At 39.2% G+C, this 12994-nt stretch overlaps 1 protein-coding gene across 2 annotated transcripts in view; it reads left to right on the forward strand.

The window, feature by feature from the left end:
• Window positions 1–12994, forward strand: part of LOC141942369 (macrophage mannose receptor 1-like) — a 33087-nt gene that overhangs the window by 2962 nt on the left and 17131 nt on the right. The window contains exons 4-18 of one of the 2 annotated variants that reach the window (XM_074865428.1): window positions 847–1011; window positions 1318–1434; window positions 2345–2488; window positions 3863–4045; window positions 4217–4371; window positions 5237–5350; window positions 6069–6184; window positions 6965–7113; window positions 7543–7742; window positions 8139–8260; window positions 9993–10080; window positions 10792–10936; window positions 11408–11443; window positions 11532–11701; window positions 12428–12495. In XM_074865428.1, coding sequence (XP_074721529.1) covers window positions 847–1011; window positions 1318–1434; window positions 2345–2488; window positions 3863–4045; window positions 4217–4371; window positions 5237–5350; window positions 6069–6184; window positions 6965–7113; window positions 7543–7742; window positions 8139–8260; window positions 9993–10080; window positions 10792–10936; window positions 11408–11443; window positions 11532–11701; window positions 12428–12495 — 1972 coding nt within the window. Of the gene's footprint in view, window positions 1–846; window positions 1012–1317; window positions 1435–2318; window positions 2489–3862; window positions 4046–4216; window positions 4372–5236; window positions 5351–6068; window positions 6185–6964; window positions 7114–7542; window positions 7743–8138; window positions 8261–9992; window positions 10081–10791; window positions 10937–11407; window positions 11444–11531; window positions 11702–12427; window positions 12496–12994 lie in introns of those variants that run through there. The other variant, XM_074865438.1, reaches the window with a different exon arrangement.

Genomic DNA, 12994 nt, shown 5'->3' on the forward strand with positions numbered 1-12994 from the left:
TGGAAATAGCATTGGACAGCGAGCTGGATTCTGGCTAGCCTAGTTCACTGGTGAGCTATGCAGTAATAAAATGAGGTAGTTGCTCTTCACCCACACTGTTTCTCCAGCAGAGATGAGGAGTGGTCCTACAGTGATCCCAAGACTGGTACATTTGGGGAGTATTCTGAGGGTGGTGACTGGGATTGATGGAAAAAGGAAGAGAAAACCCCTAGGACTAGGTGAGAAGTCAGTCAGGGCGAATGAAAGGTGGTAAGAAATGTAATGGATGAGAAAGCTGAGATATAGGGAAGCAGGAGACAGTGGTGTATCATAAGATGGAGCAGAGAACAGGAGGGCTAGAATGAATGGAAGAATGCAGGACATGGGCAGTGGTTATCCAAATTATCCAACATAGCCTTCCAATAACCCCAGCACAAATTCCCTACCCCTTCACACTCTTCACATTTGATTGATTTGAAACGATCATTTCTGTCACGTTGAAAAGTCTGGGAAAGTGTAAAAGGGGTCCCAAGGTAAGAAATGGGTGTGCAGACAGAAATCTTCTGTATGGGGAATAGAGAAATGCATGTGTACAGCTAGAATATATCAGTGAGTGGGTTAATGCGGACTGAACTGTGAGAGTAGATGAGTTATATAAATAAAAACAAACAGGGTCAATTTGTAAGGAGAAATAATTCCTTATGTGATTTATGTATTACTAATATTGAATAAAGTATATTTAAGTGGGGCAAACTATATGTAAAAAATTAGCAAATCATATAGTTACATAGTTTTAGTTTGCAATGAAGATTTTATTTTCTGTGTTAGCAAGTATGATTATCAAGTTGCTGTTATCATGTTTTATAGACACCATCCACAGCGACCTTTGGAAAACAAATCCTGTGACAAAAACCCACTATCAGATAAACTCAGAGTCACTTTTGACATGGCACCAAGCAAGAAAAAGCTGCCAGCAGCAGAATGCAGAATTATTAAGTGTCACAGACCTTCATGAAGAAATGTTTTTATTAGGTAAAGTAAAAAATCCCCAAACAAATTACTGCATATATTTAAAAAGTGGGTCAGCGCCAAGGGCTTTAACATGGATTCTTAGATTTACCTGTGAAAATAGGTCTTAGTGACATTCTTAAAAAATTTTATGCCTTTCTCACAAAAAGATGTATTAAAATAGTTTTCAAAATATTAAAATGTATTAAAAAAAGATATCTACTATGACACTTTTTCCATGCTTTAAAATTTTATTGCAAGTTTTATTGAATAACTTACAAATTCAGAGGCATTTAATAACTTCACTGTTTGTTTCTTTTGGCCATTTAGGGCTCACGAGTGACCTGGGTGTCAATGCAAAACTCTGGACTGGTCTTTTCAGTGCACTTGACAGTGGCTGGCAATGGATTGGGGGCAGGCCTTTCAGATACCTAAACTGGGCTCCAGGTAAGAGCACTTTTCTGAAACGATGATCTGTGTCTGGGCAAAATTCTCTTCCCCCAATTCCCGTTAACTAATTCCTTTGGTTTCATAGAAATTGCATAGGTTACAGGGGATTATGAGAAAGGTAGGATTTTACAGTAATAGGGATCACACCAGAGATGAATTGTCATTAATTCTGAATTTCCCAGAAAAAGACGACAGCTAAGTAAATAGTTAAAAACAAATATCTACACCTCATTCTACTTTTTTTTTCCATCCACAATTTTCTCATCAGGCATGTTATTCAATGCAAACAAAAAAACCCCATGAAAAATGATATAGAGAGAATTCAAAGAAAGAAAAAAAATAACATGAAAAATTCCATAAAAATATTTTTAATTGTTCTCAGTTACTGCTTATAATATTTATTTGATGTACTTTATCTTGATAAATTTCCACATTTTTCTTAGGATCTAAGTCACCATCTTGTATGTTGCCATGTTACATATTTTCATAATAATTGTTGTGACTACAGGGAAATCCAAAGGGTGAGCACTCTCATGGAATTAAATATGCATTTCATGTCTAGTGTTCAACAGTAAAGGATGCTGAGTTGTTTGCAATACTACCACCCCATAAGGAATTGTGCCTTAGATGAACTTTTATAAAGCTTTTTTCTGTATGCTGCCATACTTCAAATACACTGAATTTCTTCTTAAGCAGTGCATGGGAAGAGAGGGGCAAGTCTAAGTTTGAAATGTCATCCCTCTCGGCCATCCTAGTGGTGCTCCCTTGTTGCATCTCTTGGAAATTATCACTCTAAAGAATAATACACCAGTGGCTTTGCAGCTACAAAAGCCCATCACAGTTCCCTCCTGTGATGAGGTGAAAATTTTCATTGTTAACAGAGGGACTCTGTGCCTCTTTCCGAAAGGAAATCCCTCTGTGGAATCTGGAAAAATATGTGGGACCTTCCAAGGTAGGAACGGCAAATGGGAAAACCAGGTATGTGATCGGAAACTGGGATATATCTGCCAAAAGAGAAACTCCTCCTTAGATTCCTCCACTATTGCCTCAGGTAAGTTGGTCAAAAAATAAGGCTATTTTTGCAGTGAGTGAGAAATACTGGGAGGATGCCATATATGAAATGACAATATATTGTCAAAACAAAAGGATTACACTTGTTGACCTGGGTCAAACACTGAGAAGACTTACATTTTATGGTTCATTTTAAATACGATGTCTAGACGTTGTTCATCATTTTGAAAAGATCCCGGGGTTCGAAAGAAGGCAGGATTATGTGCTTAGTCATGTTATCCAGACCAAAAAATACTGATGAATAACCTGTGCTCTGAAAAATACACTAAAGATATGTCCTGCTAAAAGATCTGAGCCAGAGTTCATGCACCCCCTACTTTTTCTGACCCTTTTTGCTCTATTCTGAAAGGAAAACTTCAGAATATGGGGCTGGCGCCTTTTCCCAATTGAGTTCCCTTTCCACTTGAGGCAGACTAGGTGCTATCTATGTGAAGAAAAATGTGTGCAGTTACTTCACCTGGGAATTCTCAGCATGCAACTAACTCTACAGTAACTCCCTCAACTACATATATGTTAGTATACAAGATTATTCTCTGACTCAGGGGATGAATGACACATCATAGCTGGTATCCTGTACATTCTGGCTGCATCCAGACAGCTCACTTGGGAATGGTTTCTGACCCATGCTAACCTCCAGACCATGTCTGGAGGTTGTTTAGGTGAATGCAAGTTTGCACAGGTCAAAACCATGTCCAGGGAGCACTGAACAATGTGGTTGATCACACGTTAATGTTGGGTGCGCATCCTGCTCTCTCCAGTTTACTATGTAGGTGCAGACCACATGAACCTTCCAAGCAGTGGTCAGTGGTTGGCCATACTAAATTCACACCAAGAAATAGCCACTGAACAAAGTGTGTGGCATTTCTGTGAAGCTGAGGTTTCTGACATGTCTGGTACAACCTAAATTGTGTCTGGGCTCTCTGATATGGGATTTGGGCTATGTAGGAATTCCAACTGGCTCCTGAGCACCTGGTGTTTCCAGAGAAAAAACATACATCGCCAAAAATCACCAAGGTAAAGTCCCTGTGTAGGAAAAGAGGCCCCTTCCTGTAAAATGTGGCTGTACCCAGGGCCTTACTGAGGGGGATTTAACACAGAGTTGTGCCTTGCAAGTTTGCATGCCAAATTATTTAGTGTTTATTTAGTCCCGTAAAAGAGTTTTTCAGCAGTTCCCAGCACATTTGGCATGGAAAAATCTGTTTGTCTTCTTTGTGATCCTCAGATTTTTGCTTCTCTTCTCTGCCAGTATGTGCTCCAATATTTCAAATTCATGTCAATACAGGTTATTTTCCTTTTGATTAAAAGAAAGCACTGAACAGGACTCCTTATTAATTGTTTGAAACAATTTTTTTAGGTGACTTAAAGCCTTTTAAGTGCCCCAGGGAATGGGTGACCTATGCAGGTCATTGCTATAGAATTTACAGAACACCCAAAATATGGAAAGCAGCCCAGTCTTCCTGTAGAAAAGAAGATGGAGACCTGGCGAGTATTCATAATATTGAGGAGTACAGTTTTACAGTGTCTCAGCTTGGCTACAGTGAGTATTTCTCAGGTCACTTTTTAATCTGGAATTATACTGTTGCTATGATTCATTTAATCATTGTAACCATAAACTTAAACGTTTTTCAAAAAGTCCTTCTTCAGTCAAAAGTGGCTGTGAGATGTGATTGTTCCATTTTAAGACATACCCATACCTTTGTGTTCCCAGAGCCAGATGATGAGCTGTGGATTGGTCTAAATGACTTCAGAGTTCAAATGTATTTTGAATGGAGTGATGGGACAGCTGTGACTTATACCAAATGGCATCATGGAGAGCCAACACACACACAGAATAAGGCAGACTGCATCGTTATGAAGGGAGAGGTAAAAATCCCTCTCCCACTTTCATGCTTTCTTCTGTCCTTTGTGCTCCCAAAAAAGAAAACATCTGTGACCAAAAAATGAAAAAAAGTAAAAAGGGACAAGGGTTTTAAGGGTTTTTATGAACTTGGTTTAATTCAGAATATTTTAGAGTGGAGGGAGACTGGCAACCAGATCTAAGGAAGGTGTATGGTAAAGACCAGAAGCAGTGCGCTGCGCTGAGACTTGGTCTGCTCTGAAACAGTTACAATAAATCTCCCATCTGAAATAGGTTGAAATAACTCATCCATATTCAACATGGCTGATCGTAGCTGCACAGTACAATTCTTGGAGCAGGGCCTTATGTTTCCCTTAAAACACCTATAACAGAGGTTTATTAGAGTTACTTTGGAGGCTCATTACTGGAGGTACAAAAAATTAGGTGAAAGAAGTTCTGTCTTGTTGCATACTCAGTATAAAATGACATATCATAATACTATGGAAAAAGACTTAATACATTTTTCATATTTTATGTTTAGTTTATCCCACATTTCCTTGCTATTGTCATCTGATTATATGAACATAATAAATACTATGGTGGTGAGAATAGAGTGGAACAGCATGGTTCCTTCCTGCTCTCATCAGCCACTGAATCTTTAATACATCCAACCCTCATTCTCACACCTCTGAGGAAATGTGGCCCTTACTGTCTTTATTTTGTTCCCTATTTGGGAGTTTTGGAAGAAGTAGCAAGGCAAGGAAGAGAGCTGAAACAGCCTCAGCTGTACCAAGAGAGAAGGGGTCTGTGTGAGGACGGTGAATATTCCTGTTGGATGTGGATTTTCTCTAGGTTTCACTTCTCTTTGTGATTTCTTCTTACCATGCTCAGGATGGATCCTGGGCTGACAGTGCTTGTGAAATAAAACTTGGTTACATCTGTAAAAGGAAACCCTTGGCAGAAGAATCAGGTGCAGATGAAGTTATTTATCCAGGCTGCCAGAAAGTAAGTGTGAAAAAAAGCTGTGAAAAGTCGTTGCATCTTACTTTCGCTCCCATGACAGTGAATATCACAGAAGTCAGTTATTTTGACTGTTCTTGATGGAGCCCTAGAAAACTGTTTATTTTGTATGTACTGATGCTTATTAGACTAATGGGGAAATTTTTCTTTATTTAACCAAAATGTAGATCGACTTCTTTTTTGTATTCCCTTACATGTGCACTTCACTCAGGTCTCTTCTAGTGCAGAGCTGGTCACTTCACCCATAAAAGCTGCTCTCTGCAGAGCACATCAGTATTTTTTCACGCTGCAACTCCCTGGTCTTGGGTTGCATGCAGCCTTCTCAGTTTAATCTATCCACCACAGGAGGCAGGAATATTTGAGCCGACTGTTTTGTAGGTTGTTTGTAGCCTCTTGCAACAGCTACACTTACACAGTGAGAAGGCAGAGCAGGCTTTACACAAGGAGCTGCAAAATGACAGTGAGTGTGCTTGCCAGCTTCAAGTCAGAACCACAGCTCACTGCTCGCAAAGACCCCTTGTGCATCCTTTATCAAGGGGCAAGACACAGAGCTGTGGTTACAAATGCTATGTTTGATCATTCCCTTCATTTCTTCTCATGGTTTCTGAGGTTAATTTTGACTTGGGGTGTGGTATTAACGTGGCTTTTGGAAGCTGCACAATCTGACAGCCCTTTTGTGCATCTCTGCTGTTGATACTGGCAGGGCTGGATGAAGCATGGCTTCTACTGTTACTCCATGGGGCAGTTACCAGCAACATTTTCAGAAGCAAAACAGATCTGTGAAGGAAACAAAGGTTACCTGGCTACTGTGACAGACAGGTATGGAAACGTAATTCTTGTCCTTTCATACGTGCAACCAGGATGGAAGGACCAAACAGAAATCTGTTCTTACCTTGCAGTTATTCATAGTGCCTAGTGTGACACCACTCCTTTGCTGGAAAAATTATGGTAGAATTGAAGAAGTATTACAAAATACAAAATACAAAATCAGGAGCTTTTACATCATCATTACATTCAAGCCATTGCTACTGCACACCTATACTGTTGTTGACTCCAGAAATTAAAAAATTGAGTCAACTCCCCAACAAACCCAGCTTGCCAGATTGTTTTAAAACTTATTGAACTAAAAATAAACAAATAAACATGGAACAATTTATTTCTTCTGGATTTGAGATTTTCAGCCTTTTCTTTGCCTTTCTCAGAATAAAAGTAGAATTTTCCCCAGAGTAACAAGATTTAAAGATCTAGACCTTATCATAAAACTCAGTAAAACACTGTAGCACTTATTTATACAGAATAAATAATATATATGCATTAACAGAAGTATTGTTTGGTTTGTGTTTTTCATTGTGCAGTACAAAAGGAGAATAGAATCACTCTAAACTCTAATCATGATTTGCGTTACCAAAATATAAAATAAAAATTAACTTATATGACACTTAGAACTACAAAATTAAGATCATTACCCTTGTTTCAATCCATACTTTTCCCACATATTAACAAGTCACCTTAACTTTACCACATTTGCTACAATGAACTGTTTGAAGAAATGAACAAATTACGCTAAAAATGTGATACTTTGATGCTTATTCCTCACAGATATGAACAAGCTTTTTTGACTTCTGTAATTGGATTCAATCCAGCGAAGTATTTCTGGATTGGTCTCTCAGATGTGGAGGAGCAGGGAACGTTCAGGTGGGCCAGTGGGGATGCGGTCACCTTCACTCACTGGAACACAGGAATGCCTGGTATGTGCTATGGGGGCCACTGACTTTCTGCTCTGGGAACCCAAGAAATGAGGGTGTGAAAGCTGAAAAGTGATTTAGAAACTCTTCTGGCACAAAGTGGCAGAAACAACAGTGCAACTTTTCATTTGTGCTGCAGGGATTAAATAAGGAATGGTGGTAACTCCTTCCAGTAGACCACCTGGGACTACATGTGTCTGTTGGTATCATTTGCTTTTTGTTGTTTGATAGTTTTGATAAATGATTCATAGTATAATGTAAAAGGAATTAGATAAAATTTCTTTTTATGATTTAATTGAAATGCACGTGAGCTACTGTGACCTATTGGCATCCAAACACAGTGGGGACGGGTAACTCTTAAGTAAGTAGCATATGCTTTGAGGAGATGCAGCCATTTATCAATAAGGTTTAAAAATTTTATGTTTCATGAAGGAAGGGAGTCAGGCTGTGTGGCCATGATAACTGGAACTTCAGCTGGATTATGGGATATTTTGAACTGTGAAGAAACAAACATGTTTCTCTGCAAGCAGCTGGTGGCGGGGGTGACCCCCCCTCCTCCTCCAACGACAACCCCTCTCCCATCATGCCCAGAGGGATGGCAATCCATTGCTCAGAGCAGCTCCTGCTTCAAAGTAGGTGTTTAATTTCAGGATGCAAAAGTTTGTAATTTCCAATGAGAATATGTTTCATTTATGTATGGAAGGTGGATTTTACCCTGCCTAATTGATAGGTAGTCTCTGATTAGCCTGCCTAACTGATAGGTACCCCAGCTGGTATGGCTGGGAACTGCTGGAAAATGCTGTATGTAGGTTGTACTGAAGTCTGGAGTCACAGGGGCTCTGAGATGATAGGAAAAGCAAAGTTGCAATAATCAAATTTGATAGATGACCACAAGCTTATGGTTGCACAATTAAATAGTAAAGAATAAAACTAGAGACCAGGAGACCAGAAGAAAGAAAGAAGACTAGAATTCTGTTTTGAAATTTCTGTAATATGCAGCACAGTATTTATTTGTCCACTTTTTACAGATTTTTCAGGGAGGAAGGGAGAAAATGCAAACATGGTTTGGTGCAAGAGATTTTTGTAGAGCCATTGGAGGAGATCTGGCATGTATCCACAGTGAAGAAGAACAAAACCTAATAGCTGGCTTGTAAGTATCTGCACAGGCTGTTTAAATATAGGAAAAAAAATATTTTAAAAATGACCCTTCTGAAAGACATACAGGATTTCTGGTGATCAATTTCTACTTTGCAAAGATGGTGTATATCATTGTAAAATGGCAGAAGGAATTGGGTAGGAAGAGGTGAGCAAAAGGGTTTCTTGGCAGGCCTCTGGGAAGGTGGTGCTTTGCATTGAAGTAGCCTGAACATACACAAAACTTAAAGAAGGATCATCAAAATTGGTTACAACTGAGTTTAGTTCAAAGAGATAAAACTGATCTTTTTAGCTCACTGAAAATACTCTTGATTAAAGGAATAGTTTGTGCTGCTTTCCTTCCTTAGTTAAGGGGAAGATTGAGAAACTAAGGAAAGCCTGACCTAAACTTATGAGTACAGACAAGTCTGAATTTGGATGCCTAAGTGTTGTGGTTTAAGCCCAGAAGGAAACTGAGCACCATGCAGCCATTCACTCACCCTTTACCCTCAGGAATGGGAAGAAGAAAATAAAGCAAAAGCCTTGGGAATTGACATAAGGACAGAGAAGGGTGATTCACCCATTACAGTCACAGGCAAAAGACAGACTCGTAAGGGGAAGAAAAAGAACTTCACTTTAATTCAAACACTAACAACAGCAACACTTAACAGACAGAGTGGGACAGTGAGACAGGTTACCACATCTTAAAAACACCTCCCCCCACCCCTCCCTTCTTCCTGGGCTCAGTTTTGTTCCTGATCTCTTTACCTCCTTCTCCCAGTGGTGCAGGGGGCAGGGATGGGGGTTACAGTCAGTCCACCACTCCTTCCTCCTCAGGGGAAAGACTCTTTACGTATTCCCTTGCTCCGGTGTGGTGTCCCTCTCATAGGAGACAGTCCTCTGGGAACTTTCTCTGGCATGAGTCCTTGTCCTTCCCATGGGATGCGGCCATTCCTGTGCTGCTCCAGCATGGGTCACCCCCTGTGTGTTGCAAGCCTCCCAGCACCAAACTACAACAGCAGGGCCTTCTTCCTTCCATAGAGTCCTGGCGTCCTTTGGGTGCAGCTGCCTACTCTGGTGTGGGGTCCTCCACAGGCTACAGGCGAATCTCTGCTCCTGTGGTGACCTCCATGGGTGGTGGTGGGGGTGCTGCCGTCTCACCACAGAATACACGGGGGGTCTCAGCATTGGTGCACCTCTCACTCCTCCTTCCTTCCACTGACCTTGGTGTTTGCATAGGTGTCCTCCTTGCAACTCCTCCTCACAACTCCCACAACTCCTCCTCTCAGGTTCCACTTCTTAAATACATCATCGCAGAGGTGCAACCACCATTGTTAAGTGGCTAGGCCTTGGCCAGAGTTGGGTCTGATTTGGAGCTGAGGGAGCTTAGAGAAGCTTCTCGCAGGGATCACCACTGTAGCCCCCTTCTCCGCTACCAAAAACTCTGCCACACAAACCCAGCACACTAAACTACTTGGTGGAACCAAGACCTTAAAATGTATTTTCATTTAACTCAGTATTTGTGGACTCATGACACCTGTGATCTTTCCCATGAAGCTCTGTGTTTCACTGCTCCCTGCCACATGCAGTGCCAGGGTGTTTTTCCCCACATGACAATTGAATGATGACTTTATATGACTGTCTCTTGAAATGACACTTCAAGCATCAAAACACTGAGAATAATGTAATGATATACATTCTCCTTCTCTATTTCACACTGTCTGATGGTCTATATTTGTGATCTTCAGAAACAGAGATTATCTTCATTTATCTTACTGGATGGGGTTAAGTGCCTTAGACTCTGACAGTGGATTTATATGGAGTGATGGCTCACCAGTGAGTAAATAATTTATTGTTCCAGCTTTTTGTCTAATGTTCCATTTATATCTTGACAGACAGCTCTCACAGCTCCTCCTATACAAGCCACAAGTGACCTTAAGTCTTTACTACCCAATTCCACTCCAGGAATTAGTTTTTATCTTTTTATAATTTGTAGTTATAGATAATGGTATAACATTTAGAGTAATGAAATAACACCAAGGTGATGGAATATCTCTCTTGATCTAAGCAAATCTGCTTGTGTTAATCTCTATATTCCCATTTGTCATTTACTGTTAGAAATAATTTTGTATGTCTACACAAGCTACGTTTTGTTGCCCTTGCCATCTTAAGTAGATCAAGATCTGCAAGGCCCAAGTCCATATGGCAGCACTGATGGATTGTCTCAGGTTGAAACATCAGAGCAGGATAACCGACACAGTGGTCAGAGGACAGTACTTAGATACTTCTTTCTACAACTTGACATGAGAACTTCATCTCTCCTGATAACAAAGAGGGCAACAACTTCTTGTCTTACTAATGTGGCTTATAAATACACAGATGAATCATGCTGTGCAAGGGTCATGCCATTCTCCTTACAAGGTCTGGCATCAAAGCACGAGACAGACCATGAAATCAAATGAAGTACATTCTTCTTTAACAGGATGATATAAGACAATTGTTTCACTTTAAAAGGAAAACAGTAACAAAACTGTGTTTCCACTATAGGTAAATTTTGAAAAATGGGCAAATGGAGAACCAAACAATTATGATGGAAATGAAAAATGTGGCGTGTTTAGTGGCTACAATAATATGAACTGGAATGATTTATTTTGTGAACATATGCAGGACTATATTTGCCAAATAAAAAAAGGTAAGATAACTTTCTTCCTTGAGCAACTTTTAGAGTCAGAAAAGAACATCCTTTCCAGGTCAGATCACACTATCTGAGCATATTAGAGCCAGCTGTGCCATCAAGCACAATGAAATACCTAATACATTTTAATTTGAATAAAAACAGTTGAAAACTATTAATTCATCCATGAGATACATGTGTAAGTGTGGAATGTATATACAGCATGTTGAGGAAGTGAAATACAGCAGCCTAAAGGTGGGCATAGTTTCTGTAAGCTTAACTTGTGATCACTTCTAACATGGTATTTTGTTGAGTGTAACACCTTTTTTTCAGATATTCTGAGAAATTCTGTGACAAAAATAAGTATACTGAGTAACACTTAAGATTAATTTTATTACTTGGAATTAATATGTTAACAACTGTATAAATATATTTAGTTGAGAAATGCCTGAGAAATGTAATATACTCAGATATTGATTTACATTGCAGGAGCATCACTGAAACCGGAGCCTACTTCCACATTCAGTAAGTCTTGTACTTCCAATAACAGAAATAAATTAACAGATAATGATGTTAATTTCTATTACAGACTGCTTAATGTCTTACCTTGCAGATTATGAATATATTGTTAGTGAAGATGACTGGATAATATATAATCATAAGGAGTACTACTTCAGCAAGGAACCAATGCCTGTGGAAAAAGCCAGGGACTTTTGTAAGAAGAATGGTGGTGATCTTGCTGTCATTGAGAATGAAAGTGAAAAAAATTTTCTTTGGAAATATGTAAGAACCATGTTTTACTTCAAAAATGCTCTGCTCTGTCCTGCACTGAGCCATCTGTTTCAGCTGGCTTGTGAAATATTAGAAAGTGGTCCCCATCATAAAAAAAATCAGTGCCATCTTTCATGGGCTTATCCACTTAGAGCTTTACCATAATCATTATTTTCATAGATTGTTACACGTAGACAAATCCTCAGCTTCTTTTCAAGAACACTCTCAGGGTGTAACTTTCAAAAACCTTGCTCTGTTTATCTGAAAGCTACGGTTATTGAGTATGTTTTGTTTTCCAACTCATTCTTTTCATAGAATTCAGGAAAAGCTTTTTCTATTTTTTTGTCAAAACAGATTTCAGATTTTCAGAAAAAGATTTAAACCAGAATATTTTCTAATAGGAAAAGAATAACCTGATGATGATATACTCTTTTAGAAATAGGTTTATAATATTAAAATCAAATATGATTCCATCCTTTCCTCCACATGACTAAGCATTAAACCCCACCATTTACTTGTAGCCTTTCAGCAAATTCTCAATATGTTTTCCTAAATCTCTTAAAAGTATTGCTCTATTTTATAGCCTGCTTAAGAGGTCATTCTTATCTTCTTAACATAGCTTTTGCTCCATTTATTTTTCATTCCATTCTGCTTTTTTTTTTTTAAAAAAAAGTAAATACTGGAAATTACAGTGTTTTCTTACAGCTCATTAAGATTCTTATTTTTTTTGTGTTTTAGACTTTCTATAAAGACTGGGGAAATAACTTTTATATTGGCTTAAGTGTGAGCCTTGACAAGACATTCCGGTAAGTAAAATCAAATTAAGTTTGTCAGACTCATAATGTGAATATTTGTCATGGCTATCTATTTCCCTTTCTTTTGGCTCTATACTCTGCTTTTGCATTGTGACGTTGAGATGTTCACTCACAGTCGGTGTGGTGCCATCCCCTTTTCCTTGTTAGATGAAACATAAAACTGGTTAGAGGTCTCAGGAGTGTTCCAGATGGTACTTGCAGACATTACTGAATATTCAGATGATCAAAGAACCCTACAAACCTGCAGTGAGAGACATCATGGTGTTTTTTTAGATGTGAAATATCAAGGAGAGTCCTTGTCTGGAAGGTAATTTCCAGATGGTTGTACTGTCAGAGCTCAGGGCAGGACAGCTTCAGACTACATGGAGTCATTACTCATCTACAAATATCTTTGGAAACAAAGTGCTCTGGGAATGTCCTAAACCTCCTCTGGAGCCTTAGATGAGTTACAGACACATTTCTCCTGTGGGACTCTTCTCCTCTCCACTCC

Source organism: Strix uralensis, chromosome 1 (genome assembly GCF_047716275.1).
Source record: "Strix uralensis isolate ZFMK-TIS-50842 chromosome 1, bStrUra1, whole genome shotgun sequence".
NCBI lineage: Eukaryota > Metazoa > Chordata > Aves > Strigiformes > Strigidae > Strix > Strix uralensis.